At 40.9% G+C, this 27984-nt stretch overlaps 1 protein-coding gene across 2 annotated transcripts; it reads left to right on the plus strand.

Annotated features, from left to right (window-relative positions):
- Positions 1–27343, plus strand: MATCAP2 (microtubule associated tyrosine carboxypeptidase 2). Of its 2 annotated transcripts, XM_086468164.1 has the most exons (8): positions 1–25; positions 6944–7298; positions 7344–7626; positions 18222–18365; positions 20476–20608; positions 21790–22095; positions 22622–22719; positions 27182–27343. In XM_086468164.1, exons 1-8 carry the CDS (start codon positions 1–3, stop codon positions 27341–27343), a joined length of 1506 nt encoding a protein of 501 aa, XP_086324290.1. The 2 variants fall into 2 exon arrangements, with proteins under 2 accessions (XP_086324290.1, XP_086324289.1); XM_086468163.1 differs by having other exon boundaries at positions 6944–7626.
- The last annotated feature ends 641 nt before the right edge of the window (positions 27344–27984 follow it).

Below are 27984 nucleotides of genomic sequence, written 5' to 3' on the forward strand. Positions count from 1 at the left end.
ATGCTGCAGTCCATCCGTGTCACCGGTGAGTACCGCCCCCGGCCCCCAGCGGCAGCCTGAGGCGGGACCGGGCACCGGCTGCCCCTCCCGGGGCGGCTGGGGCGTCACCGGCGGGGCGAGGGGCTTGCGGCGGCAGGAGGAGGGCCGGGGTGGGGCCGCTTTCCCCAGCGCCCAGGCAGCGCCCGCCGTTCCCCCGGCGGCCGCGGCCGCTCCCGCGCGGAGAAAAGCCGCCGAGGAGGCGCGGATTTCCGCGGGCGTACCTGCTCCGTGGGGACGGCGCCGCGCCCCTGCCCGCCGGGAGGAAGGGCGGCGAGGCGGGAGTCCCGCCGGCGGGCCCGTCCCTGCCCCGGGCCGCGGGGGTGACCCTGCCTGCCTGGAGGGCGGCGGGGGACAGAAGGTGCAGCTAAGAAAGCTAATAAAGCTATTGCTGATTTTATCTGGTGTCTTTCACTCTTTGGCTCTCCTCTGTGCCGTGTTTTCAGAGAAGTTAACGTCTTTATAATATCTGTATGTAAAAACCTGTATTGCAACTATATAACGATAATGTGGAAAAGTATTTGATACCACACGGAACTATTATCTTCAGTGGTGCATGCATGTAGTACGTAGGGAAACCTACAGTACGATTGCTGCTGCAAAACAAATTTTTCGCTCGGATGTTTTCCTTGTTTTAATTTGACGTCATTTCATGTGTCATTACTTCAGCTGCTTCAAGCCGATGTTACTTTGTCATGAGGAAATCTGCATCCGTAAGAGATCTGGTGAAGATGTCTTAGCGTCCCCTCGTACAGTACAGTTACAATCATCTTTAAGATTTCTTACAGCTACTCTTCCTCTGCATAATTTATATGCTGTTCCATCTGTGCATGCATATGAGTGGGGTGCTACGTCTGGTAAGAGGAGTAGAACTACAGTTCATGGAATCAGACAGAGCATCCCCAGAGATGTGCGACAGGAACTGTAATCTTAAAGGATTAAGATTTCTTAAAAGGGAAGGTAGTTATTTGGGGTCCATACATCTCCATCAAGTATTCCTGAACACACCTGTCCTGCAGCAGAGTAAGCTAGAGATCTGCTCCAATGGGAGTTTCACCCTGTGCAGGTCTGTCTATAGATAATTTTTGTGGTTATATCCTGAGTCTGTTAAATGAATGGGAGTTTGTTACTTGATTTCATTAGGGCCAAGTCTTCACTTTTACTTATTATTACTGTGCTATATAATTTGGTTTGAAGGATCTGAATTTAGAGTCAGTGACATAATGTCATGTTTCAGTGCAGAAACATGCATGTCAGTTTATGCTTTTTTCTAAGGCAGAAAGAGTATATTTTTCAGTATCATTGCAATTTTAAAGATGAAACCAAACTGCACAGCCTAAAGTCATACCAATGAATCCTGTAAATGGTGGTTATTTCAGAATTATTTACAAACTCTGGCGGTTAATGAATCAGATGTACAAATTGGCTCATAGTTGAAACTTGCCCTTGGTTTTGGAGCTCAGAATTAAAGTTCAATGACAGATACGTTGCTACAGGAGGAAAGCAAATAGGTGGATATTTGGGGGGAAAATTTTTTTCTTAAGATAAATGTCAGAGTTCCTCAGATCATATGGGCTCTAGTTAATAACTAACTTGCCATGAAAAATCGAACATACCTCAGCATCAGTGTTTTTAGAGGAGCTCGCTGACTAATTCTACAGCAAAACCATTTTCAGTCATTACAGGAGCTTCCAGTACCATCTAGTTCAAGTTGACTGATACTATTTGTTCAAAGCTTGAGTGTTTGTAAGCCTTAAATGTGTTTATAGTGGTGAGGAAATACACTACAGGATTCTGGTTAGATTCTGTACCACCACAAACATAAGCCTGTAGTATTTGAGAGGCAGTGGAACGTTGTAGATTAATACATAACCGACTCCATTGCCTGCTTGTTGTAGAATATTCTTTCTACAGCCCTCTGCACCCGCAAACCATACAGCCTAGAGCTCATAAACTACAGATAGTTGTTAATCTATTCACATTACCTGATTATTGAAGATAAAAAGAATCATTGTAATATAATTGTACGTTTGCAGAATGTGTCAAAGGAGGAATTTTACTTGTCATGTCCATATATTCTCATCTTTCAGTTTCAAATGCCACTATCTTCTTGTTACTTGTAGATAGATCACTTACATTATTTGCATTTCTATAAATTTTAAAATTCAAGTCAAGCTATTTGTTTCTGATTTTGAACAAAAAGAAATTTGAGCATATTCTGAAATGGCAATGCTGAATTGAAAACCAGAAGCGGTGGCTCAGACCATTACGTTCCTAGGACAGGAGGAACTGCTCTGAGAACATCTGCACTAAGCACCTCAATAATCAGACCTGCAGTTTGGAAATGATTTGTCCACGATGCATATATAACCTGAGTGGCAGCTGCACAAAAACTGCAGGAGCTTTGTGCTTTTTTAGAGTAAGGCTAGCTGGGCAGAGCAAGGTCTGTACCCACAAATATCTATCATTGTTCATCTCGTTCCACCTGTAGAACAGGTATTTAAGAAGCTGCTTGGATAGCAGCTACCTGGTAACCTAGAGGAAGATTTTTCTGTAACACTCTCCAAAGTTTGGAAAAATTCTTGCATTGGGCTTTTACTACATGTGTTATTAATATAATAAAAGATTAGCTCAATACATCAATTTCTAAAGGTTGGAAACCGATAATACAACCTAGTTCCTGAATTTAACATAAAATCCAAATTTTTTTCTAGCAAATAACCTCTAGTAAGATTAGGCAGTGTCTGCCATGCTACAAGATTCAACACTAGCAGCTGAGGTGTGTCTTAGGCATGGAAAGGATTTCATTAGTGCAGAATTCTAATGATGTTTGTGATTCCCACGTATCCTCTGTTAGCAGTCTTGGGCTACATCCCTTCTCCAGTACTGCTGTGATGGGATTTTGGCTGGGGCATGACCCGCTCTCGTGTGAGATCCTCTAGGCAGACAGAGGAGCTGCCTCTGGCAGGCTGGCTGCCCTGTTAACCCACCCCATGACGTAGCAGAAACCAAACACAGCGGCTCCAGATAGGGGCAGAGCTCTACCCCAGCCCAAGACAAGCAGATGAAGTTTCCACTGAACAGGAGGATTTTCTGTCCTTTGGTACCCTACTGATGCCGAAATGGAGGCAGGCAGCTCTTCTGCCCCCTCCTCCTTCTTCTTGCTTCTTTCTACATCACCTTCCACTCCAAACCTGGCAGATTGTTTCATTTAGTAATTCACCGTGTCTCTAGGACCTATGTTTTTATTACTGTGCTGTTGCAGAGAGGAACAAAATGCCAATAAATGGAAGTAAATGTGATGGTAAAGTCTGCTTGGGAGAGACTATGCTAGTTTGGGGAGGGGGGGGTGGGGGGGGTGGGGTGTGATTTTTTTTTTTTTTTTTGGTTATTGTTGAAGGACTTGAGGGTTTGTGACTTGGAGTGTTTGGAAGCGAGACCAATGAAAAGAATTTGTGTACATAGATTGCATATTTTTAGGGAGGTTATCAAAGGTAACTAGAGGCTTGGGCGTATGTTCTTTGGATGTTTTCTGTTGCAAAAACCGAAATATGTAAAGTCAGGAAATTCAAATTTGCAGTTCTTGCAACACATGTAACGTGGATGAGATACAAAAGATAAAATCTGTGATATGTGGCGTGATATGCAGGATAGAGTTATGCCCTAGTACAGTGACTTTCAGTTTGCCTTTTTCAGACCTTTTAGAAGTAATCTGTTGACATTTGTCCTCTGGCATCCAGAATTTAAAAGCTGGAAGTCACTGCTAGCTGATCTATGTAACCAACATGGGCTGATAATCCATTCTCTGACTGGCTACTTTACAGCAGTATATTTCGGTACTTTTTTGAAACACTGTAGCATATTTTCAGAACACAGGTTGTGCCGTGAATTGGTTTTATATTCAGAATACTAGACCTCTGTTTCAATCACCAGGCATTGCTAATCCTTGGAAACTCTTAGATACAGTTTAGTAAGTCGAGTTTCTTAGAAGACTGTATTTTTAGTGTGCTTGATGCTGCCTGTCATACAGATGTGAGTTTAAAACGATAACTATTACAGATTAAACAAATATACTAGAGAAAGAACTTTAAAATGTGGTGGTTTGCAACATGATTTTGACAGTCTCAAATATTATTTTCTAGTTTATTTTGTAAAATAACGATGCTCACAGGACCAATCCAAAAAGTTAGAATGGCAGTTAAATGACTTCTGTGAAAACGTCAGTGTTATCTAAGTATGACTTTCAAATCTGCTAGATCGCCTGTTGATTCTAGGTTTCCAGCACAAATAGGCATCAAACGGTATCCTTTAGTCAGGAGAAATTTAAGGACAGCCACATTTAATTTGGCAGCTGAAAAATGACTTTGCTACGAGATTGCACATATAGAGTAACTACAGAATCAGGGACAACTATTTTTGTTCCTGACCGTGCGCATGTGAAACCTGCCAGTGCATGTTGAGCACTTGACCACCATTTGTGACACTTGCAGGAGAATTCTGACTTGTAATGTTCAGAAATTATCTAGATATAAATGCATTTATTTCTGGCCAACTGTACTACTTAGCTCTGAAAGCTTTCTGTCGTGAGTTTTTGGTACTGAATTGACAGACTAGCTCGGAGAGGGAGGGTTAAGGCTTTTTTGAGTCGTTTCTTTGAATTCTGTTTCTGGGTTCTTTTTCTTTTCTATTTATCACCTCTCAGATACACATGTGGTATTAATTAAAATTATTCCCTGCGTGGTAGCAATTTGAGGCTTCTCTGTTCTTTGTGACTTTTGAGAATTGATTAATGGAGGAGGTGAAACGTTACTGCCACGTTACATTATTATCTCTCACTTGCATTTTAAGAAGTAGCTCTTTAATTTCCAACTTCGATTTTGTCTACACAAGCAAAGTCACATGCTCAGAAATGTAGTATTTCTGTGTTCAGACATTCTGGAAACCTTGCTTTTAATTTATCCTTCTTAAAAGTAAGGATTCCCATAATGTAATACTTGTTACAGGCCTGAAGTCAATTTTAAACACTTGCCGAGAAATGTGTATGAGCTGTCATCTTATTCTGTTGTCCAAAAATTGCCTCATTTTATAGCAGTTGTTTGTAGACAGGCACATACATAAATGAATGCCCACTGCACAGTGTCCTGGATGTGTATTTGATGTTGTTTTTCTTGTGATGGGAACTATGGTTCCTTACTATGACAGCTCATGGTAAAGCAAGATAAGCCAGGTAGGCAGGCTGTCGCCTATGTGATGAGAATGATCTGACAGAATTTGAACAGGAACACCAAGGAGCACGTTCCTGTGCCAAGCATAGGAAGAGGATTCACAAATTTACTGTGAAACCAACTTGAGCTTGCTAAGGTACGCATGCTTTAGTGGAAGGGAATAATCTAATGCTTGTGTCTCTCTTTCCAGTGGAGGAAACACCCAGGCTGCAGATTTCCCATCGTATGTTCATGCATATAGGACCTCTGTCTTTTTGCTTTGTAGAACAGCATCTTCAGGAGAACTGAGGAACACAGATTGACATGGAACTGACAGAGGTCCAACAGCATGAAATATGTTGTCATAGTGCTTATGTTGGGAGCAAAGCCTAATTTTACTGTGAAAATAAAGCTGAAATTAAACTACTATAGAATTTTTTTTCCCCCTGGAGGCATTTAATGATCTCTTGCTAATGTTCCATTCAGAGTATAATTGCTGTATGTAAAGTAATTACAGCTCAGCTTTGTGTAAGTGTGGGCTGAAGCTCAAATCTCTTTTGCGGCCTTTAATCAAGCTCTAGCCATATCTCCTGTTCTGTGAATCCTTTCATTTTAGGTGCAGAAGTAGGAAGCATTTCTCTGTGGCAGGATTTATTTGTGTCCTTACTTTCAGCTCACCTGATGTTCTAGGGCGAACTGGTTGGCGAGAGAAGGGAATGGTTAGAACCAGTGAAGAGCAGTCACTTCTCTCTAACAAGCCAGCACAAATGTTAAATAGTTTTAATCCTCAATGACTTTTCTGTGCAGCTGCTCTGCACCATGGACCTGTCTCCCCTGAAGGCTATGCCAGGGGTCAGAGCAAGAAAGGAGAGTTCATTCGTTAAAGGAACCTTATTCACTTCTTGCTTTCAGTTTAATTTATAATGTTTCTTCTCAAGTGTTTTCTTAAAGCCAGTTGCTATTGTAGAACAACTTTGAATAGATTAAATAACAGTGTTGTCTTGAGGATGCTCAGAGGTGTGTTTGCAACTAGCTTTAAATATAGCTTACTGGCTATATGAAGAAGGAATATGGGAAACTGAAGTCTTAAATTTATATTACTATTCATATGGAGTAGTAAACTGTTCACAGTGGCTGGCCCATTCCCGTGTTCTCATCCTTTCTGAGAGTAAATTCTGTGAATCTCATTTTGCATGAGACCACACCAGACTGCTTATATATCACAGCACAGATCCCTGTGGGACTTAACTGTAAACACTGCTCACATACTCCTATACAGTTTACTATTTTTTAAGTTATTCCTTGTCTATACAGAAAGCCTTCCTTGCATGATGAATGTCAAGCAGATTTTGCTCAAAACTAAAAATTTGTTAATGTAACAGTAAACATTTGTAAAGTCCTGCACAGAGTCTTGTATTAAACAAGTTAGTTCATAGCTGCAAACAGTGCTCTCGTGCATGGAGATGCAAGCATAAAATTCTTGTTTAGCTGGATCTTACAAGCCCCAGACTTAATTGTTCAGAAGTTATATACACACACAATTCTCCCACATGTCTAAAAGTCAAGATTAACTTGATGTGACTGCAGTTAAGACAAGTTCTGTGTTTAATTTTTGTTGTCATTTTGAGTCAAGATTAGTGTTGCTGTGTGAAACAATGAAATTTGTTCTCAACTTTTTTTTTTTTTTCCTCCCCTCAATGCAGAAAAACTTCACTGGCCTAAGACAGAGCTTTCCAAGAAATCAGTCCTGAGTCCAGTAGAACATAAGCTGAACATTAATAATGAAAACAGGCTCCAGCACCCACCTTCTGGGATCCTTAAGGACATTTTCACAACAGGAACCAGTAGCTACAATGTCCTTCTGCAGAGCAAAGAGGAGAAGAAACACCACGCTCAAAAGCAGTCATCTGCTCACCACAAGAAACACAGAAAAACCTCAAAGTGTACTACCACCTTGCGAAGCAACGAGCACCGCAAAATCAAAGTCCCGCTACCCTTGCTCAGCAGTGGGTGGTACTGCACAAACAGACAGCCCTCTGTCCTCGTCACTGGCCCAGTGTCTACCAGCATGAAGTTTGCAAACAGTATTTCGGTTGCAGGGAGCAGCATAGGACTGCCATCTCGACCCAGAAGTAGAACGAAGAGGCATTTTAATCTAACAAAGCCAAAGCAATCCCAGTCCTCAAAAAGCCACGGAAACGAAGGTGATGTCTCTGGCCAAAAACTCTGTTTACTCACTGCAATCAAGCCTTCCAATGTGGAAAAAGAGAAGATGAAATTCTTCAAGTCAGATTTCGCATACAATCCTCAATTTGAGTATTCAAACCCTGCTCTGCCAAATGTGTTAGCTAAGCACAGCCATGCATCTGACAGATTTCTTAAGCAGGTATAGTTACTTTTTTTCCTTCTTTTCCACTAATTATTTTTCCCTACACCTATTAAGGTGGTATTTGGCTTTGTTTGTAGGTAGTTGTTTCTCCTTATCATCCTCCCTACTGTTTGAAAAACGCATCAAAGATGAGAATACAATAGTAGAACTGAAAGAAAATAGTTTTGATTAAAGAATGAAAGCCTTCATAATATTTACAGGATTCTATATGATAAAGGCACAGTTCCATATAAATGGGTTTACATGAAACATAATTTAAGGCAAGAAAGGTTTTTAGGCAATGAAGCAGAGTCCAGTCTGGGAAAAATACAATGCCTAAATACGCTTTAATAAACAGAGGAAAAAAGCAGCCTAGAAATCCTGCCAATCCTCTTGGTGACACAGGGATTGGGAGGGGATAGCAATTATTTGAAGTCATGGTTATTTGATAAGCATATGTTGATGTTCCTTGTTTTAATCAACTGTGAAAATATATTTGCATATACATTAGGGTCAATCAAGCAGCAGACAAATTCCATTCCAGACAGAAGATTTAAAAAGACCCTCTCATCCCCTCCCCTTTTTTTTTCTTCTCATAATATGCAGCTACATGGGTAACAGCTACAGACATCCCCATTCTGTGTAACTACCCTGGCTTCCTGCCTGTCTTTGAGTTACAAAAAAATCAAATCAACAAAAACCTTGCTTTCAACTTTGACCTAAGTGACGAAAACCAGTGCTTATCTATATAATACCAGAACCAGTCCTCTTCCCAGTTTTGCTATTTTAAAATGGTTTAGAAAGATCTTAAAGTCTGACAGGCTATTCTAGATAGAGAATCTTGTGTTTCAAGTGATACTTAACTTGGGAAGAGATCCTGCCTTTCCATGAGTTTCACTTCTTTGTGATAGAAATACTTCGCTTAAAACCTCCCAAAATTCCTGCTGAAAATACATGAATTAAAGTACCATGGATTCTAATAACGGAGCCTTGACTTGTGAAGAGTCTGACTTTTTTTTTTTTCCCCTTTTAAATCCAAGAATGCACGTAGGTGTTATTACCCGTTAAGTCATTGTATCGTAAGGCTTGGTCTGCATTTTCACATTAAAAATATCTGTGTATTTCAAAAACTCAGCGGCTGGATTTTCATTAAGAATTTATTTTCTTTAAGACAACACAGAGCAGTTGTTCTTGAAATCAGCTTCCATCCTTCTAAACAACCAAGTAAATCACACTGTCACCAAATAAAACTACTCCTTGACTAGAGCTTTTAAGAAAGTTTCCCTTTGTTTTTCATAGCAATATTAGCAGCATTAATCATAGATTACACCAAATCAACAGTAAGTAATTTGCCAAACTGAATTTAATACAAATTATCCATTTCAATATGAGGTAGCGGAGCCTTAAAAAGTATTTGATGCATGATGATTTTATGGAGCAGGCCTGTCATTGATTTACCCTGCTTTTAAAACCCCCTGAATAGTGAATAATGAATGATTCCTCAACATTATTTCGATTTGTGACTCTACCTTTTTCCCTTTACATACAAAGCATGGAAAAAGAAAGGCTTTGTAACAACTTTACAAAAAGCAGTGAAGGATTTAATAATCAATGAAGTATGATATTACTGAAATTTACCAAGGAGGATGTAAATTAGTTTGTAAGATTTATTTTAAGTTACAGAAGTTCTTAGCAAGAAAAGCATTTCTTCAAAGTTCAGCTCCTAAAAATACTGAACAGCAATATCTTGTGCTTTATATAAATGACCAAAAAAGCAGCTTTAACACAGCTCCGAGCCCAGCAGGTGGCACTCTCTCTTTATCATCTACAAGTAGCTTTAGAAATTTTCATCACGCAAATTTAGATTTCATTTCATGCAAATTTGCTATCCAGAAAAAGCAGCATTAACCAAAATTTTAATCAGCAAATATTATATGAGCACTTGCTTTTCCTCAGTGCTATTTTGTTTTTTGCATGCAGATATTACTTGTCAGAAGAAACACATAGATATCTCATAGGAAGTGTTAAGTTCATGAAAAATTACTTCAGTTGCAAAAAAAAGTACTCACAGTGTCAAGATTCGGGTCTGCAGTAAAAACACAACTGCATGTAGTCATCCTTCTTCCTGCAACAAGGATAAATTCAATTGTGCTTTTTGCAACATTTTTGGCTTTCATTTGTTGCTGTACTTATTTTAGGAAGTTTCACTTTCTGTGAACAGAAGTGGAATTATTTGTATTTTATTCTATAGAAGGTGCTTACAGCAACCGACTCTTGCTTTTCTATGCTTAATGCCCCTGTAAAACCACCTTTTTATTGACAGAGCTGACCAGTTTTGTAGGGTGCTTTCAGGATACTTCAGTGAAATGAGCTCAAAACCTGACATTTCAGAATTTAGAGGCTTTTTAATAGTTAATTTTTTTTTTTTTTAATTTTTTTTTTTTTTTTTTTTACGCACAGCGTAGCCTGATAGGACATGAAAACAGATTGTGTTTTCTTATTGCCCTTTCTGCTTTTGTGTATGTCTGTGGAATTCGTTAATATAGCATTATCGCAACATATCTGGAAGATGAATTGTACCCTGCCCCATTTATTTTATTATTTTTTTTAAAGGTAAAGAACACTGGATTTGCAAACGATTAGCAGAGCAATGCTGCAATGGGGAATGCACAGGCTTCTGAGCACCCACTTCACCCACAGGCCTCTAGTCAGATCAGAGATTCTAAACCTTGGGCACAATCCAACACTTTTACTGACAGACTTTTCACAAACATAAAGTAAATATTTTTGAATTATTAATGCATTTGAAAATAATATTTTTAGTGTCTTCTCATACTTTGTTCTGTTTCTTTGTTTCTCTCTTTCTACTTTATCTTGTTTTCTTCATAATAAAGTTCTTTCATAGTCACACAGTATGCCTTTAGGGAAGGGAACTTGAGAATAAAAAATAGCATGCAGATTTGGAGCTTTTCACATGGATTGACATATCTAATATTACAGAAATTCTCTTATTGCTGTGTTCCAAGGTCAGTGCAGCAACTGTGTGATCTAACTGCTATGAAAGTTTTCTTGTTAGCACTCCTGGCTCAAACAGCTTGTCCTTCATTGTTAAGTTTTCTTAACACTTAAAGTGTTTGTTAATTTTGCACAGATGCTAGAAGTAATCGTCCCCAGTGTTTGCAGAGTAAATTACTTAACAGCTGCAATTTGTGAACCAAAGCCAGCAGGGAAGTTGCAACTCCAAGTAGCCTGTGTGTTAACACCCATTTCTTTGAATTGGACATGAAAGCAGGAAATCTATTTTTATACACACATTTTAAAAAAAAACATAATTTTGAGTGAGTAATCCCCCCTGTGAAAAAGATGTACATCCTTTTCCCTTGTACTCATAAAAATACAGCAGTTTTGAGTTAATAAATAAATCTGTTGTGCTATGTTGCAAGTGTTTGTGTTACACAGCTTTTAAGTCTGTAGTAGCCTACAATTAGCAAATTTATCAGATGTTGGAAAAATAGGTGGAGCTAGAAGGCTAAACAACATGACATTCAACACTGAGTAATCCTTTGCAATGTCTGGGTGCTGTCACAGCTTAGGCACGCCAAAGATTCAAGAATGCATCACTGGCTGTGAAGAGCACTTAATTGTAAAACACCTCATTCTCCACTAGTAACAAATTCCCTCCTAAACTAAGATTTATAGATAAAGTGTGTTAATATATAACACAAAGCTTATCGGGCCTTCCAAGTAGCCAAAGTTCTCAGAATCCTGCACAGGCTTCTCCCTTCCATTCGAAGAGACTGTAGGTCACTTCTGGGGATACTAGAGTAGGAGCATAGGTTTGTTACAGGGCACAGTCTCATGCAAAAAACAAGTGAATATGAATTTTTAATTTCTTACAAAGCTTCCCCAACATCAGACGCTTTTAAGATTCAGCTGGACAGGGTGCTAGGCCATCTTATCTAGACTGGGCTTTTCCCAAGAAAGGTTGGACGAGGTGATCCTTGAGGCCCTTTCCAACCTGCTGTTCTTAATACTTGAAAAGTTTTTCATTAAATGTATTTCTACCAGCTCTAAATTACTTAAACGTGCTCTTTATCATACTGAAAGCAAGCATGCGAAAGAAGAGCCACTGTAAACTCTGAATAAAACAAAATTCTACAGCCTGAGTAGAGTAGCCTTAAAAACAGGCTCTTACCTCTCTCCCTTATTTCCACTTGACCCAAAACCAAGAGCAGCCACCATTTTATGGCTGTTGATTAGACTAACAAGTTCCATCTGGTACATCTTAGTGTTACCTAAAGGCACACCTGGGAAGCTTCTCCCCAACCCCACCCCCCAAATCCCCCAGCAAATAAACTATGCAGGGAGGAAAGCGATGGTGCCTGCAAGCCTTGCAGTCTTGCAAATCTCAACAGAGACTGCGACTCTTTTGTAGCAGAGCTACTTCTGAGTGTAGGGTGAGCTGACTAGATGCAGGGGCCTGACTCCTAGGTCACTGAACGCATATTCTAACTTGGTTGCCTCAAAAGATTCATGACCATGTTTTGCTGCACAGGGGTGATGGGATTCAGACGCCTACTTGGCTGTACATCGTTTGTTTAAAAAGCCAACACCGCCTCAACCTAAGCATGTCCGTTAAACAGAGCCTTGCCTTGCTCTTGTTAGTGCTTCTGTGTTGTTACTTTCTTGGGCATCAACAGAGTTTGCTGTGCAAGGGGACTAGTCTGGGGTCTGCTGCTTCTTTTGGCACTCTTCAGTAGCAGTAAGAGGGATTAAACCAGACCTTTTCAATAATAAATAAAAGAACAGGAATTACTACCCCTAACCCATAACCTGGTAGTGCCACATAGTCCTTCTTTTCTTCCATTTTTTTACCTGTTGCTGAAGAGTTTACAGTTTGCCCTTGGGAACTCTGGCAATATCAGTACCTTGCTTTCTGCTGTCCCAGAGGCTGGAAAATAAGCTCACAGCTGGATACTGGAATAGGCAAGGGCTGGCCTGCTGGTCTGGATTTTCCCCCTTCCCAGCAAGTTCTTGCAACACCTGACTTTGAGTCACCTTACCTCAGAGATGGGTGCAGAACCTCAAATGAAGGTCTTCGTGTTGTATTCAGTGCCTGGGATCCAAAAATATCCCAAACATTTTCCCCTCGGGAGCCACCACCAGCTAGGGTGGTTTGTGGCAAGAAGTGTCAAAACCAGCAGCGTCACTGGGGATGGGGCCTGTCTCAGTGCTGGGATGATCTGCCACTCCCAGGAGATTTGTCTCCTGGTGGCAATGTGTGTGTGTGAGGTGGTTCTCTCTGTTGTTTCAGTGCTTCCAGAGTCACGCCTGCCCACTTGGAAGGAATTATCGGGACTTCTGTTTTCCTTGAGTCAAGGGAGGTGATAGTGGTGAGCACTCTTAGTAGTTTCCTAACCAAGAGAATATGTGTTCAGCAATGAGGAGGCTTAAGCTTAATGACTTTCTCAATATGCATGAGCTCAAACTTGCAACATCTATTTGGAGGTGGCTGAACTGCCAGGATATGACTTACTCAGCATGGCACATAAGGTAGAGGAAGCACCCTTCAGCATCCCACCCTTCCCCTTGAAGCTGCAGGCTGTGCAGTGGGTTGAGGTGGGAGAGGCCAGAGCTGGTCTGTGCTTCTTCAGGGGGATGTATCTCTGAAGACCTGCTATTCATATTGTGCTGCTGATTCAAGTATCTCACAGCATTTCAGGAAAAGCCTTGAACAGCCCAGGAAGAGTTCAGGAGGGTGGCTGCGGCAGGCAGGAGGAGCTAGAGCTTGGGCCTCCTGACTCCCAAACTCATGCTTCCTCCCTCGGCCTGCACAGGTCTCAGCTCCAGGGATCGTGCTGTTACAGATGGCCAAGCAGGAAGTTTAATGCACTTTCAGTGCTCTCTTTTTCACTGTTGTGAGGTGGTTTTAGAAAATACCTGCACTCTGACTAAGGTGGGAGAGTCTTCTGGGATAACACCACCAAGTAAACCTACATAATGCTGCGTCTTATAGTTGTAATGTCTTCATAAGCAACGTCAGAACAGAGAACTAGTTAATAAAGTTTACAAACCCTTCTCAAACACCCTTATTTTTATGAGCTTTCACATTGAGAAGAAGCTGCCCCCATGCTCTCAAATGGTTTTGGCAGTTCTCTGCTTCATCAGACTTGCTGTCATCCACCCCTTATTGACTTTGAACAGTAATCTAGATTGGTCCTACTCTTTTCAAAAAGTATGTAAAGTATTTTTGCTATTCTTCGGGGCTACTTCTTATATTTTGCTAGCTTTATCAGCTTCTTTCAGCCTGTGAATCTTCCTTGCTTGTTCTTCTCCATCCAAAGGCTTTGCCATCACATTGTTGGAAAGGTTTTTTTTCATTGTTTGATATGAAGCTGAACTGGACCTGATGTTTGGTTTGCCGAGAGGCAGGATGGGCATCGAAATGTAGTGGCCTTGTTCTCACTTCTGTTGGGAACCCAACAGCCACATGATTCTTTGGCTATGGCCAAGTGTTGCCGGAGAGAGAAGTGCTGGTTCTCCTAAGGCAGCATCATCCCTAGGGGCTTACCAACCATTCAGCTCAATGGATAGACCCCTTGCAGCCCTTGAGCCAATACCCTGGTCTCATTTGATTTAATAGTAGAGACATGTTGCTGGATACTTTCTGAAAGATGCCTTAAAAACCCTTAAAAAGGAAAGGACCAAATCCTGGTGGCTTTTGAGAATAACATCCATCCCTACATCTGTTCCTGAAGTAAAAAACTTCAAGAGAATTTAAAGCCAAACCTTTCAGCCCACGTGATCTACTGTGTTCTAATCACATTATTGAAAACTTTTGAGGGGAATTGCCATTCTGTACCGCCATACAGTTGAACATAGCAAGACCTGTCTCAGAAAGTGAGGGTTTGGGGAACACCGCATAGTGTAGCTGCTCCAGGGATTGCGGTTCTCTGGCAAGTCCTGTTGCATCTTCATTCTTCATCTTGTAATTTTTATAAAATGCTATTAATTGTAATGATTTTTCCTCCAGAATTTATTACTGAGAGATAGAATTAGCCCCAGGAAGAGATGGGGAGAAAAGGAAGAGGTTCAGGAGACAAAACATGGTGGTGCTGGGCAGCAAGTCTCTTTAGGAATGGAAGTCACTGGTGCACATTCAAAGGAACTTAAGTGTCCAAGAATTTAAGTGGGTACTTCATGTGTTTAATCTAATGGACTTAATTGAAATTGAATATCAACAAGTTGTGAAGACAAATTTTGTGCCAGAAGATTAATTCAGAGATGACTTCTTTTAGAGTGAGCAAATAAATTTAATTAATTGTTCAGAGAAACCAGATACACCAAACAACTAGTAAGGAAACATAAGTATCTTAAGGATCTGGCACCTTGCAAAGGAAACTGAAGAACTGTTATCATGAATTACTCAGGCTGCCAGCTGAGAATAAACTTCCTGGAAGAGTGGGCAGGAATTTTTGGGTTGCTTCTTTAACCAAGGATTTTGTGTCAGGCAGGAAAATGCCTCAGCATTTGCAGACACTGAAAAACTTATAAAACAGTCAATGTTTTTAGAAGTTAAAAATTCATATGTAATTTAAAAAAAAGGAAAAAAAATCCTTTGGGAAAATATACAAGCTATTAAACAAGACCTAGATTTTGCTCTGATTTGCTCTTTATATTTAGCCCTTGATCCTAAATTTTGCTAAAAGCAATTGTCATTAGTCTCCAGAAACATTAGGCCTTGTGTGAGGGAATATAGGTATTCCTTCTTTTAATACTTAGACAGTAACCTCGATTCATTTATCTGAGGTCATTTTTAAATGACAAGTAAGTCAAGACTTGACCGTTCACAAGAAAAAAATACCATTTACTGACATAGAAATCACTTTTACGCCCAGCCACACCTATGCATTTATACAAGACCTAATGTATGGGGAAGTTACTGGCAACCAAAATCCCGTTTACCTCGTAAGTCACCAGTAGAGTTGTGTAGTTTTCCTTACTCATGTTTCTGTGCCATAAGTTAATGTGAGTAACAGCAAAAATAGCAGCACTGAACCTCTATCAAATACCTACAGCAGTGGGTCAGCAAAATGATGGCAGAGCTACCGAGTTTTCACCAGAAGAGGGTATATCCTCTATTTTTAATACATTCATCTTGAAAAAACATTATTTGTTTTTAAGTTGCAGAACGACATTGCAATTTTCACAGCAGCAGTCCCATCGCCTCTTGTCTTTAGGAGCTGGTAGGATTTATTTTCTCTATAATCAAGCCAAGGTGCCTATTGATTCTCCTGGGAGTTACCTGTGTCGGTGACAAGCAGGGCTGCATAACACACACCGTGGAGCTGTCCTGCCATGTGTGCTCATTGCAGTGGTGTAACAGGGAGCGGCAAAGCCAAATCGTTAGCGGTGGCTCAGGTGGTGGCACAGCATTCCTCTTTTTACGATACCTCTCTGCAGACATCCTGACGCCTGATCTTACAAAGAAAACTTGAAAAAGAAAAGATAATGTGTTCCTTGTTGGTGCCTCTCTCCATAACATCCGTTTCTTACTCATGCTGGCTTCAGCAAGTGCAGGGGCGCAGCTGCCCAAATGGGCCAGATCCTGGGAACCGGCCAAATGTCACCAGCCCTCCAGTGGGTCCAGTGCAAGTCCCTGTCAAGCCTGAAACTACTGCTAGTTAGCATGGTGGCTAGGGAGTTTTGGCCACACAGGAGGCAGTGAGAGGAGGCAGAGTTCACATAACACCACCAAGTGGCTTTACAGTGAGCCTGTTTCTACCAGAGTCATTCTCATGAGGCCACACACACTTTTTGCCCGAATTCTGTAACATATTGCGGTGCTGCTAGGCTGAAGAACTGGTGGTATAGATTTCAGAATAACCTATAACAGATTTCTCTTTATGCCTCACTTTCCAATTTGCTGTTAAGGGACTCCAGCACATGCCCTCTGCTCCCATGTAAATAAAAATTTACTGTGGAGGCGCAGGTGCGGTAGGAACAGAGATCACAGCAGTGAGACACCGTAGGTAGATTCTTTTCTTACAGATTGCTTAACCCCCTCCCCTCAAACAATAGCCTTCTTTACGCTAACTCCCTTTTTTTAAAAAAAAAATAATATCTGTTTTAAGGTAGTAAATTACGCTGCTTTCTTCATTCCTGAAAAAGAAATTCAGATCTGGCCAGGAGGCCCTACAAATTCAATAACAAGTTATTAGAAACAGACAAAGAAATACTAACATTAGGTGCAGTATTTCTTTGGCATTCAGATAAGTGATATTTCTCTCTTCAAAGAGCTACAGGACTTTAAGAATACATCTAGCTAGCATTTATGGCTTTCAGTAGCAATTACTCAGGGTTGCTTAGTTTCAACTGGAAAAAATTAGAATAGGGTTGTTAGTAGCTGTGAGAGATACAAAATGAATCCCATTTTGTGGATGATAAGCCAATCTGACAATGTCAGAATTACATAGCTGGAAATAACAAGCATGTTATCAGCTTTTTGCATGGATATAAGTGTGCAATGTAAAAAAAGATTCAGTCTGCAAGATTTCCACCTTCATTAGTGGTATTTTCTTAGCAAGAACGTTAATTTTTTAAGTTAATATCAGTAATATAGTTTTCTCTTTAAGATTCTTGGGAGCTTCTGTTATCATAGCTATGAAAAAAAGCTGTTCCCTATAGCTGGGCTATTGCTGCTCAACAAGTTACTCTATACCTCATTTTCATTTAAGGGTGTGAAATGACATGTTGGGAGGTAGATTACTGGGGATGAGCATTTCACACCCCACTGGTAACATCTTCAACATGCAGAGTTCAGATCATGTTGTAGGCATCATGCTCTGCTTTCTAACCACAAGGGACTTCTTGCAGCAATACTTAAGAGAACTGATGATACCACTTTGCCAAATGAAACATGCCTCCTTCATTTTGGGGGGTTGTAAAGAAGAATTGTGATTTAAATGAAAGGTTTAAATGAAACTTCTGTGAATAAAGTTCCTGTACTCTCTCCTCCTTTCTGAAACAGACACCCATGGTACAGAGGATTTCATTGCAAGGGACCATTTTTGCTAGAAATATTATTGTTAAAATTATAGCTACGCATCTGCTTAATCATGGTTCAGTATTTCTAAATTAGAAAATACCAAGACAGTAAGCGAGATGACAGTAATAGTTGATCTTTGTAAAATTCTTTGGAAAACCATAAAAAGAAACATGCTGACAACTGCAAATGTCCTTGTGACCTGTTGTGTCTGATTTACAAGGCGGTTGTACAACATTCCCAAAATTAAAGAGAAAATGTGTATTATTTCACTAGACTGATAATCAGTCATCTGTGTCATGCTGATGTATGTCGGTCCAAGTTGATCAGAATCTTTTTTCAGTACTTTGGCATTAATGTATGTTTGAAGAAGGCATAAATTGATTACAGTGTGTCAGCCTGTATCTCATGACTGCAATGACTCTCAATGAGTTAAAAAAAGAAGAAAGATGGAAGATTTAAAAAAAAAAAAAAAGAGAGAGATTGAAAGGGAGAGTAAGAATACACATGCCAGTCTGACACGGGGGTCTTACTACATTCATATTCGCTATGCTTTTGTATTTTATAGTCCATTAACATTATGGAGCGGACATTGCAGAAATACGGGAGTTATGAAAAATTTGAGCAGGCCACCGGAGGCAGCTTGCTGACCAAAAGTCGCATCTGGAATCATGTCAGGAAATACATGGTGAAAGAAGGCTGTCTTGGTGAGGTAAGTCATACACTGGATCAGGAAAGAAACATTTATGTAGATCTTAGAAATTACACATGGATGGACCCGAGAGACCACTTGGGAGGCCTTTCCTCCATAATTACAAGAATATTCCTTACATCATGTTTTTCTCATGGCTGTGTCCAGTCTAATTTTTGAACAATTGAAATGATGCACATTCCTTGTGAATGCTTCAGCCACCTCTCTGAGCCTGTTTCTGATTCATGTATGCTTGTTCTTAAATTCACCTCTTTTGGGAGTACCCAAGAACGACACCCTTCCTTCCCTCCTTTTTTCAACTACTTGGAGACTAGCACATTTCCATTTATTCATCAGTTCTGCCATCTGTTCTTTTATATCAAATTATTTACACCAAAGGAAAGAGTTAAGAAAAGGCCAAGAAAAATAAGCAGCAGCCCAAGAGACTGATTTATAAGAAGCAACACAAATGAAAGTGTCATAAATGAATAAAAATGTCTGAAAGAGGTTGGCTTGTTGAGTTGGTGTGAGTGCTGTTTTTCCCTGACTAATCATCTAATTTTTTAGAGCCCTGTGCAAAAAACTTATTTCTTATATTCAGGATTTTAAAAGTCCAGTTTAACTGAGTTACATAGAATTGCTTGGAAGAGTCAGATGAGGTTGAGTGTATAAAAAGAGAATTATTCCAAATGAAAACACCATCTGACAGTCTAAGACTTGGAAGAGATCACTGGCAGTGAGCAAGAGGAGTCTGGAATGGGAGATCAAGCGACAAAAATTAGTTTCAGAGAAACTAGATTTAATTAGTAAACATAATATTATTAGGAGAAACAGTTAAACTCATCACACCTTTTTGGGAGACTATAATTTGACACTGGTACCAGACTTCACCTGTGTTTCTAAGAGTGAGATTATAAGCTACAGTTTAGAGCAAGCAGAAAAAAACCCATATTTTTGGTCTTTGCTGTGCTTTTATCTCTCTTTGCGTTCACTTTTGTCTCTGTTTGTCTTCATGGAAGCAGGATCCTACACCCTGATCTAATATCCCATGTCCTTCTTAATGAAATTCTTTACTTTTTCTGCAAAAATAGAGTTAATACAGCATGCTCAGTGTGGTCTGAAATAATATGAAAATACTTCCTCCATTTGAAGAGGTGTTAGAAAGCTAAGTGGTACCCATGCTTTCAATCTGGATGCTTTGGCATGTACCTATCTGGCCTGTGTCTGAAGTATGAGTCTTACAGGACTGATTGTTTGCTGTTGAACTTGAAGCTGAATGGTGGATTTTGAATACAGGGAAGTGTCATGTAATGCCTTTGTTCCCTGGGTCCCTTTTTAGCTTTGATGCTAAAAAAAAGGATCTCTCTTGTAGGTGCTCTCCCTTGTGCTCTTCTGAGCAGTACTGTTTCTTTAGGCATTACATGGAAAGGGAAAAGTGCTTTGTCTTCAATCAAGAGAGATTCCCTTCTCCCTCCCAGTCACTTGTTTAAAAAGTCTTTTTAAACTCAAATAACAAAATATATCAATATGCATTAATTTCCTTCTCTGGCAGTTTTTGTTTTGATTACCAATTTTCCAAGAGAAAAAAGGAAAACAAGAACTACATTCCTGTACAAAACGAAACAATACCAAGTCTGCATCGTGTATCAGAAAACCTAGTACATAGTGTGTCCCCCGCTCATTCATGTGGCTTTAGAATTGCAACTAAAAAGGTTTCAGACAGCCAAGTGTATAGATACCTAGTCAATTTATGTATGCTTATCTAATATTTTTCAGTTCTCAGTGATACCAAGACAGAGTTCAAAAAATGGAATTTTCTCTGATTTACTCTGCACATGATTGCTCCCCGCCCCCTGAATCTCGCCAACGTTACCATATTAAATTTTGCAGTCTCATGTCTGTCTATCTTAACCCTCATGCTGAGTCCCACTAAAGTCTGAGGTTTTGTTGGCAGCACAGGTGACTAGGACTGAGTGGAGTCAGAAGTGTCTCTCAGGTGACTGCTGGTAGCAAGGAAGATTTCTGAAAGGCAAGGGACCAAAGAGGAATGAAAAAATGGAAGGGCCAAAGGGAAAAGCAGGAACAGGAGCAAGAAGAGAGCTCTTTGCTACCTGAACTCTCTCATCTTCAGATTGTGGTCCATCTCACGGAGGACCTGCTATCTCGAGCCTCAATGACAGTGGTGAATGGCCGCCCCACTCTCACTATCAATATCTCCACAGCGCGAGAGCACTGGCTGGAAGGGATGCTGAGACATGAAATTGGTATGAGCATGACATCAGTTCTTCAGGCAAAGGGGAGTACTTGCATGCCTTCTTATTTATTTTGCCGTGATGGGCCAGGCACTGTACATATGCAGAAGGAGGGAGCATCCCTGTCTAAAGAACCTGTGCTGTAGGGAAGGAGAAACCTATTTATCACTGCAGCATGCAGTAAAAGGAAGATAATCCACTTGAGGATTCCTAGGGCTCACTTACATTAGCATTTTAGGTCAGATCAGGAGAGTGGGCTTTTGAAGTGAGTCTACCAGCTAGTCCCACTTACTGCACTGAGTTTCACGGGCCAGAGGAACCTTGGAGCAGGCAAAGTGTAATCCTTTCAAGTGATGCTAGCCCGGAGGCTATGCTCCAGGGCATACCTTCTGTGCTGTCACTGCTCGGGGACATTTTGCTTATGAGTCTGGAGTAAAAAAAAGGGAAACAAAAATAGTATGACCGTTCAACCTCAGCACCAGCCATTTCACTTTACAAATCTGCTTCTGTTATGCTGCACTGCTTGCAAATGTACGCAAGCTTTAGGTATAAAAAATTTACCCAATGACCCCTAAACTGGTGTAAGATTGCCTGGATTTTGCATTACACAAAGTTGGCCCAGCCCTGTGGAAAATCTCTGCAAACTTTTCAGTGAATCTGTTTTAATTAAGTACATCAAAGCTGGATAAACTTGGCTAGTGCCTGAATTTCAACTGAAGAATAGGCCCTGCAATTACCTTGAACCACTGTTACTCACATTGTAAGAGGACATAGCCTCTTCCAAGGTTGCAGTAGGGCTGTTTAATCACCTGCAAGAGGCAAGATTTCTGCCCCCTTACTTTGATTCTCCTTCCTTCTGTTCACTACAATGCCTAGCCTATGCTAGAGGCATTCAGCATGTAAGACACTTTTGAAAATTCCTTTCCACGGATTTGGGAACTCAAGTCCTGCTGACGTTTGTATTCCTTAGGCATTTTCAGGACTCCCACTTGCAGTCAGTAGGTGAATAGTTGCACCGTGTATCTACCTCTGACAAAATTCCGTGTTGTAGACAAGGCTGAAGTTGGCACTTTTCCCAGTGCCCAGTCCTACTAGTTCAGAGTTCTGAATTGGGCATCTCCTTCCAGACTTTGTAATTTTGTTTTTAATCATTAGATACCACTGTTCTAAGTCCCATATTCCTTTCTTTTCAGGAACTCATTATTTTCGAGGTTTTAACAACAACAGCCAGCCTTGGTGCAACTGGACAGGACGTAGAAAACATGGATTAAAGCCAATCAACCCTACAGAAGAGGGGCTAGCGAGCATTCACAGCGTCCTGTTCCGCAAAGACCCTTTTCTTTGGAGAGCTGCCCTGCTCTACTACACAGTGTATCAGGCTAGCCAAATGTCCTTCAGTCAGCTTTTCCAGGACGTGGGGAAATTTGTCAAGGACCCCAATACTAGGTGGGATTACTGCGTACGAGCCAAGAGGGGGTGGACTGACACATCACAACCAGGTGGGTTCCCTATTTGTCTTCTCTATTTTTGTACTTCACGGAGGTTTTCAGAACACGCACAGAGCTCCTTCATTCTGTCACACAGTAAAACCTTTGCAAAATGGAGTAATGGAACTCCACGCTTTCTGAAATGAGGCAGCAGGATTTCTGCTATTTTCTGCGAGGCTGAAAAGGCACATTCGTGAGATTTTCAAACTGAATCGGTAATGGATTTTTTTGTTGTTGTTAGAAGTGAGAATGTAAATTGCAAAACTGTGAAAAGGTTCATACTCACAGTTTGACCTCCTTTAATGTTTATTACAAGAGATGTAATGTTGCTGTAGATATTCACAGGCACCATGTTCTGTGTTTGATTTCTTTCTCTGGCTGGTGGTTTTAGCCTTCTAGTTAGTTTCTGGGAAGGTTTTCGAAGTCTGGGATATAATTATCAAGTTTTTAAAAGTAAAATTGTACTGCTCATAATGGCTTCTGAGAATATGCCTTGAACAAACCCTGACAGAGTGCAGTATATCTTGATTCCTTTTAGGCTGTTTCAATAAGGATCAGGTGTACTTGGATGGCATCCTCCGAATCCTGAGATACAGGGAGTCCATTGATTTCCATCTTCTGACAGCCCTTGGAAAGGTGAGCGGGCTCATTCTTGCCAAAGGGTACAGTTTTATCGTTTCAGCAAGCCTGCCTGTAGAGAGCTATGAGTCATTGTGTGCTGTTTTACTTTGATCTAGAAATCTCTGTTCTGTACAGCACCTTGTATTACACAGTGCAAGTTACAAATATTTTGAGGTCCTAAAAACGTCTCCCAGCTTTTCCTCATTCCTTGCTTATCAGATTAAGATTTTATGGTCATATTTCTCAGACTTTCCTTTCCTCCCTTTACAGGGCACTACCTGACTTGCAGTACAACGGACTGCCTCAGGCAAGTGGTACAGCTGCTAGATAAGGCGGTGGTCCTAGTAGAAAACAAAATTAACCAACTGATGCTAACGCATCGCCTTCTGACACAAAGAGTTTTTCATCTCTAATTTCTCTCACTGACGGCACCTCTGATGTTTTTCAAAAATCAGTTGCTGGGTTTTTTTCCCCGGAATACATAGTATTTCTACATTCACAGAACATATTTTGTCTCCATTCTAACTGCCATTGCTTGTTTGTTCTCAAAATCTTTGTCACGCTTCCTGAACCGAATCCTTGGACTGCTAAGTTTCCACAGTTCGTAAAGCAGGGTTCATACTCGCATAAACCACGACATTCAAACTGAGGTTGCTATGCTTGCATTTAGAGCTGGTATACCGGCATTTCTGCCTGTTTGGCAATCACTGGGTGACGGAGGGAAGTGGCACATTATGATAGAGGGTCTTGGGTCACATTTAAGAAGTTTTGCCTTTAGTGTCAGAAACGTCTGTATTGGTAAGCAGAGCTATTTAGGTAACCCAAACAAGTTAGGAAGCTCTGAAAATAAAATTGCACTGTCAAACAAGTCTCTGCAACTTTATTCTCTGAAACTTCCTTTTGCCTTAAGCCTGCTTAACTTCACTCAGCTTCTGCCTGCTAAACTACTGAACACGTACTGTTTCTGCCCTGCTTTATGCCTTTCTCTCTCCAGGGAGTCTGCAGGATTGTCAAGCCACTTCAAAGCCATAATAAGTCATTCCTCATATAATTACAGTTTCCACTATAATCCACATGGCAAGGCATCCACATTAAGGGTCTACAAGCAATTTAATTCTAGCAATATAATAATTTATAAATGCTTGACTTTACAACTTCTAACATCAAGGGTTCTTATGAATGTTTATGCTGCACACATCTTTACAATCAAACTGGAAATTTGTGTATAAGAGCAGTGCCTGCTCTCAGCATCATAGATTGGTTGAGGTCTGCAGGGATGTCTCAAGATCATCTAGTCCAACCCCCATGCTTAAGCAGGGTCAGGTAGAGCAGGTTGCCCAGGACCCTGTCCAGTTGGGCTTTGATGGAGACTGATGGAGACTTCACAACCTCTCTGGGCAGCTTGTGCCAGTGTTTTACCACCCTCTCCATAAAAAAGTGTTTTGTGTTCAGACGGAATTTTGTGCATTTTAACTGGTACCCATTGCCTCTTGCCCTGCCAGCGGGCACTGCTGAGAAGAGCCTGATTCCCTTGTCATTCCTTCCCATGAGGGGTTTATACACACTGGTAAGATCCCCCAGAGCCTATTCTTCTCCAAGCTGAGCAGTCCCAGCTATTTCAGCCTCTCCTTGTAGGAGAGATGCTCCAGTGCCTTAAGCATCTTAGTGACCCTTCATTGGACCGGCTCCGGTATCTCCATATACTCTCAGGAAAAACAAGGTGTGTGAGTGGAGAGAAATATGAAACTTGCACTGAGATCTAGCTTGTGGTTATTACGAGTTTATCACCACTCTAAAAGGTGATTTATTTGTTTGCTTAGGGTAGAATAGGAGGATCAGGTTGTTCAAAAGGGAGTATTAAGCTCAGCTGGCCTATCTTCTGGGTTAGAAGAAAAAGCACAGGGTTTAAACTGGGGAAGCCCAGCATTTAGCTGGAAAATTCACATTGCCTTTTGAAGAGTCTCTGTGTTGTATTGTAACAAGTGAGCTTGTCTTTCTCAGTATGTCTATCTTGGACATCTTTCATTGCAAATACAATAAAGGTATGACCAGAATAGGAAATTAAAATTGTACTGCTGACAACAAATTGCTTCTGTGCTTTAGTAGACAGTTAACACAGTTGTAAAATCAGAGCACTGCTTTCTCGTGTGAATGTATTTCAGACAGAGCCATGCTGAAGTTTCTGTGTCTTCTGTTCTCATCTGAGTGCTAGAGATCTGGCTGATGGAGGCAGCCATGCCTTTCTGATGCTTCTGACATTACCTACAGTGAAGAAAAGAGTGGCACGTGGAAACAGAACACATGCGAGCTGTTCAGCATACCTAGAAGTGACTAAGGAAAGAGCTTGAAGCCTGAGAAAAGATGCTTTTTAGAAGGAGCAGTTTTAAAACTTTGCAGGAAACAACCAAATATAGGAAGCACTGCAAAACATTCATGTAGTAATCACATGCGAGTAGTACTAAAGAGAAATAGAATGCAGGTATGGGGTGCACTTTAGTATAGCATAACTACCAGAGTTTTAAAAAGCAAAACCAAAAAATTGTCACCTATTATTGTGTTTCCCAAGAATGTGAACACATTACAAGGAGCCTAAGTAAGCCTGTTTTAGCCTCAGTCTTTTTTTACCCAGTACAATGATTTTAATTACATGTGGTAACAAAGACAACCTGTTGCCACAGTAGGATGTGATTATGTTTTTGATCCCCCTTAGGATGTCAGCTTCTGTCATTTTTTTTAGCAATTGAAAGGACTGGGGAAATACATCCCATTCAAACCATACCTAGGATCACAGATACTTATTTCTTGGTTGCAGCAGTAACAGAAACCCCTGAACATAAATATAAGGGGGAAAGGGTCCTTTTTCTTTCCTTTGTTTGGGATGAAAGGAGGTAGAGTTTCAAGTTGGGACAGGAGGGGAGGTCAGTATTTAATCTCATTTGGTGCTGTGTCTCCAGACTGAGAGGAGGTGGTACGATTTCGCATAGCTCCTCTGTATCTACTTCTAAATATGTTAATCAGCTGTAACGCCACACCATCTTCAAACAGCAGTATCTTAGTGACTTGAGTAAGCCTGGGCATGGGTGTATGCTTGGTTTTTTAATCAGGGTGCCTCTTGTCATTGTAGCTAGAAAAGCACACGTGTACTCCAATGCAAATTCATTCTCTTTGCGGACTTTGTTCCCAAAATCATCAGCAAGCTACGCACCTGACTCTGACTGCCTCTGTGGATCAGGTTTAGCAATCTGGATTACACCGTCCCATCTTTCCAGAGAGCCCTTCCATGCCCCTTACACATCAGTGGATCATTCATGCTCACTTCAATCTTTTCCAAATAGAAACCATCACCTGCTGAGAGGGCAAGCTGTTTCCAGGGAAGCCTGACCGCCCAGTGCTCAGCTCCTTAGAACAAACATGGGCTAAAAAGGTTGGGAGGAGCAGGCTCCACCTGGCACAAACCTGCTGTGAGGAAATAGGATGTGCCAGTTAGTAAGCACAGTCAGGCTTGTGGTTTTGCCAGTACATATGCTTCTGTCTGTAGGGTGCCCAGAACATGCAGCTTATAGACAAGGTGGCAACCACATAAATTTCATCACACTGGATAGCTGCCCAAGGAGTCCTGTTCTGTGCTTGCAGGGCAGCTCATGTAGCTGTTGCACAGCCAAAGCAGTCATCCTTTCTGGACCATCACTCACCTTGGTGAGCTACTGTGAGCTCAAGACTTGAATTCCTATGTAGAATCATAAGACTATGGAGAAGAATCTCAGCTTTCATTAGAAAAAAAAATTAGTAGGCTCTATAGTAGCTGGAAAATGTTTTGAGAGTGTCACGCCTGTACCCAGAAGGCACTGATGCCAAGAGGCAAACCCAATCTCTGCCCTTCTATTGAACAGGGAAAAAAAAAGAAAAAAAATTTGGATGCTTAAGAGTTGCCCATGCTGTAGTTAGTTACTGTAGGCGCATTTTAATTTAGCTTTGCGTAAGCACATTTGCTGGTGAAAATGAAAACATCAGAGTTCAGGTCAGCTGGCACCATGCCTTTCCCAAAGCTGGAGCCTGCCTGCTTCCTTTGCCATGCCTGTCCTGCACTCCCCTTCTAGTTCCTCAACCTTTGGCACAGTGTTTTTTGCATGCTCAATGCCAATCTTTCCACCTTTTTGAGAAGAGACTCCAAGACTCACATGTGCTCTATCCTTTCCTCTCTATTCCTGCAGCTGCTGTAGGTCTTTCTTATTCAGGTTCCTGTGAGTCTGTTCACTGACTCAAAAGCAGAATCAGGAAGTATGGAGGGTTTTGCTAAAATTATAATTTTTTGCATCTTCCACTGAGGCACACAGTTACTCATGTTGCCAAAGGATTCTCACAAGCTTTGAAATCCCCCTGCTCTGAAATCTTTTCTCATCTACAAGAGAGAAGTTGAAGCCGCAGCAGAGAAGAAACAAGACTATAGTGCAAAATTAACCCGTGTCCTTCCTTACAGATCTCGTATGAGGACGTGGACCGCCTGAAAGGATTAGCCGTGATTGAGAACATGAGGGTACCGCACTTCTTGCAAGACCATGCCCGGTATATGGAGCACTTGGAAAAGATCATGGAAGTCAATGAGCTGACTGATGAGGAGCTCCAGGATCTCATAAATTAACAGTACTGGCCCACCATTTACTTATTCTGTGAAGATGTAGAACTGGACTTCCCAGAGTGTGCAAAAATGGACTTATGAGGGGTGGGGTGGGAGGGAAGGGTGGCCGGAATATGTGGAATTCAGAAAAAGACCCTTTATGTTCCTTTTGCATTGTGATTGTATACTGATTATTTTTTAAAGGCTTTGTGCATTTTTTAAAATTTGGCTTAGGAATTCCTTTGCCGTGATCTGTCCAATCTGCTCTGTTTTGTATAGTAGGCATAGTGCTTGACACTGTCTTTTGTAATATACTGCCTTTTCCCACACAGGTTTAGAGGTGAAGGGAGAAAGAGGAGAAATTCCCCCCTTAGTTCACTTGTGTTTGCGCTGTCTTTGGTCATAGCTTTCACAGTTCATAGCTGCTGTAGGATATGCTACATCGCTGTCTGCATAACTCTTTACCATTTGGTCATCATTGTAATGGAAAAAGAAAGTTTAAAAACACAGTGCACAGAAGCAGGTCTTTGTGCCATAGGATCAAAATTCTGTAATGCTATAAAAAGTTTGTTATTTGTCTTTACTGGGAGGCTTAGCATTTAAAAAAAATAGGTATTGCTCTTTTAATGACTGTAAGCAGGTAGCAAAGTTATCCCCCTTTGTCC

Source organism: Leptosomus discolor, chromosome 7, assembly GCF_034619465.1.
Source record: "Leptosomus discolor isolate bLepDis1 chromosome 7, bLepDis1.hap2, whole genome shotgun sequence".
Lineage (NCBI taxonomy): Eukaryota > Metazoa > Chordata > Aves > Leptosomiformes > Leptosomidae > Leptosomus > Leptosomus discolor.

Coding starts and splice junctions, on each gene's coding strand:
- MATCAP2 (XM_086468163.1), top strand. CDS start 1: ATGCTGCAGTCCATCCGTGTCACCG. Junction 7,627..18,221: donor CTGACAGATTTCTTAAGCAG/GTATAGTTACTT, acceptor TGTATTTTATAG/TCCATTAACATTATGGAGCG. Junction 20,609..21,789: donor GATGCTGAGACATGAAATTG/GTATGAGCATGA, acceptor CTTTCTTTTCAG/GAACTCATTATTTTCGAGGT.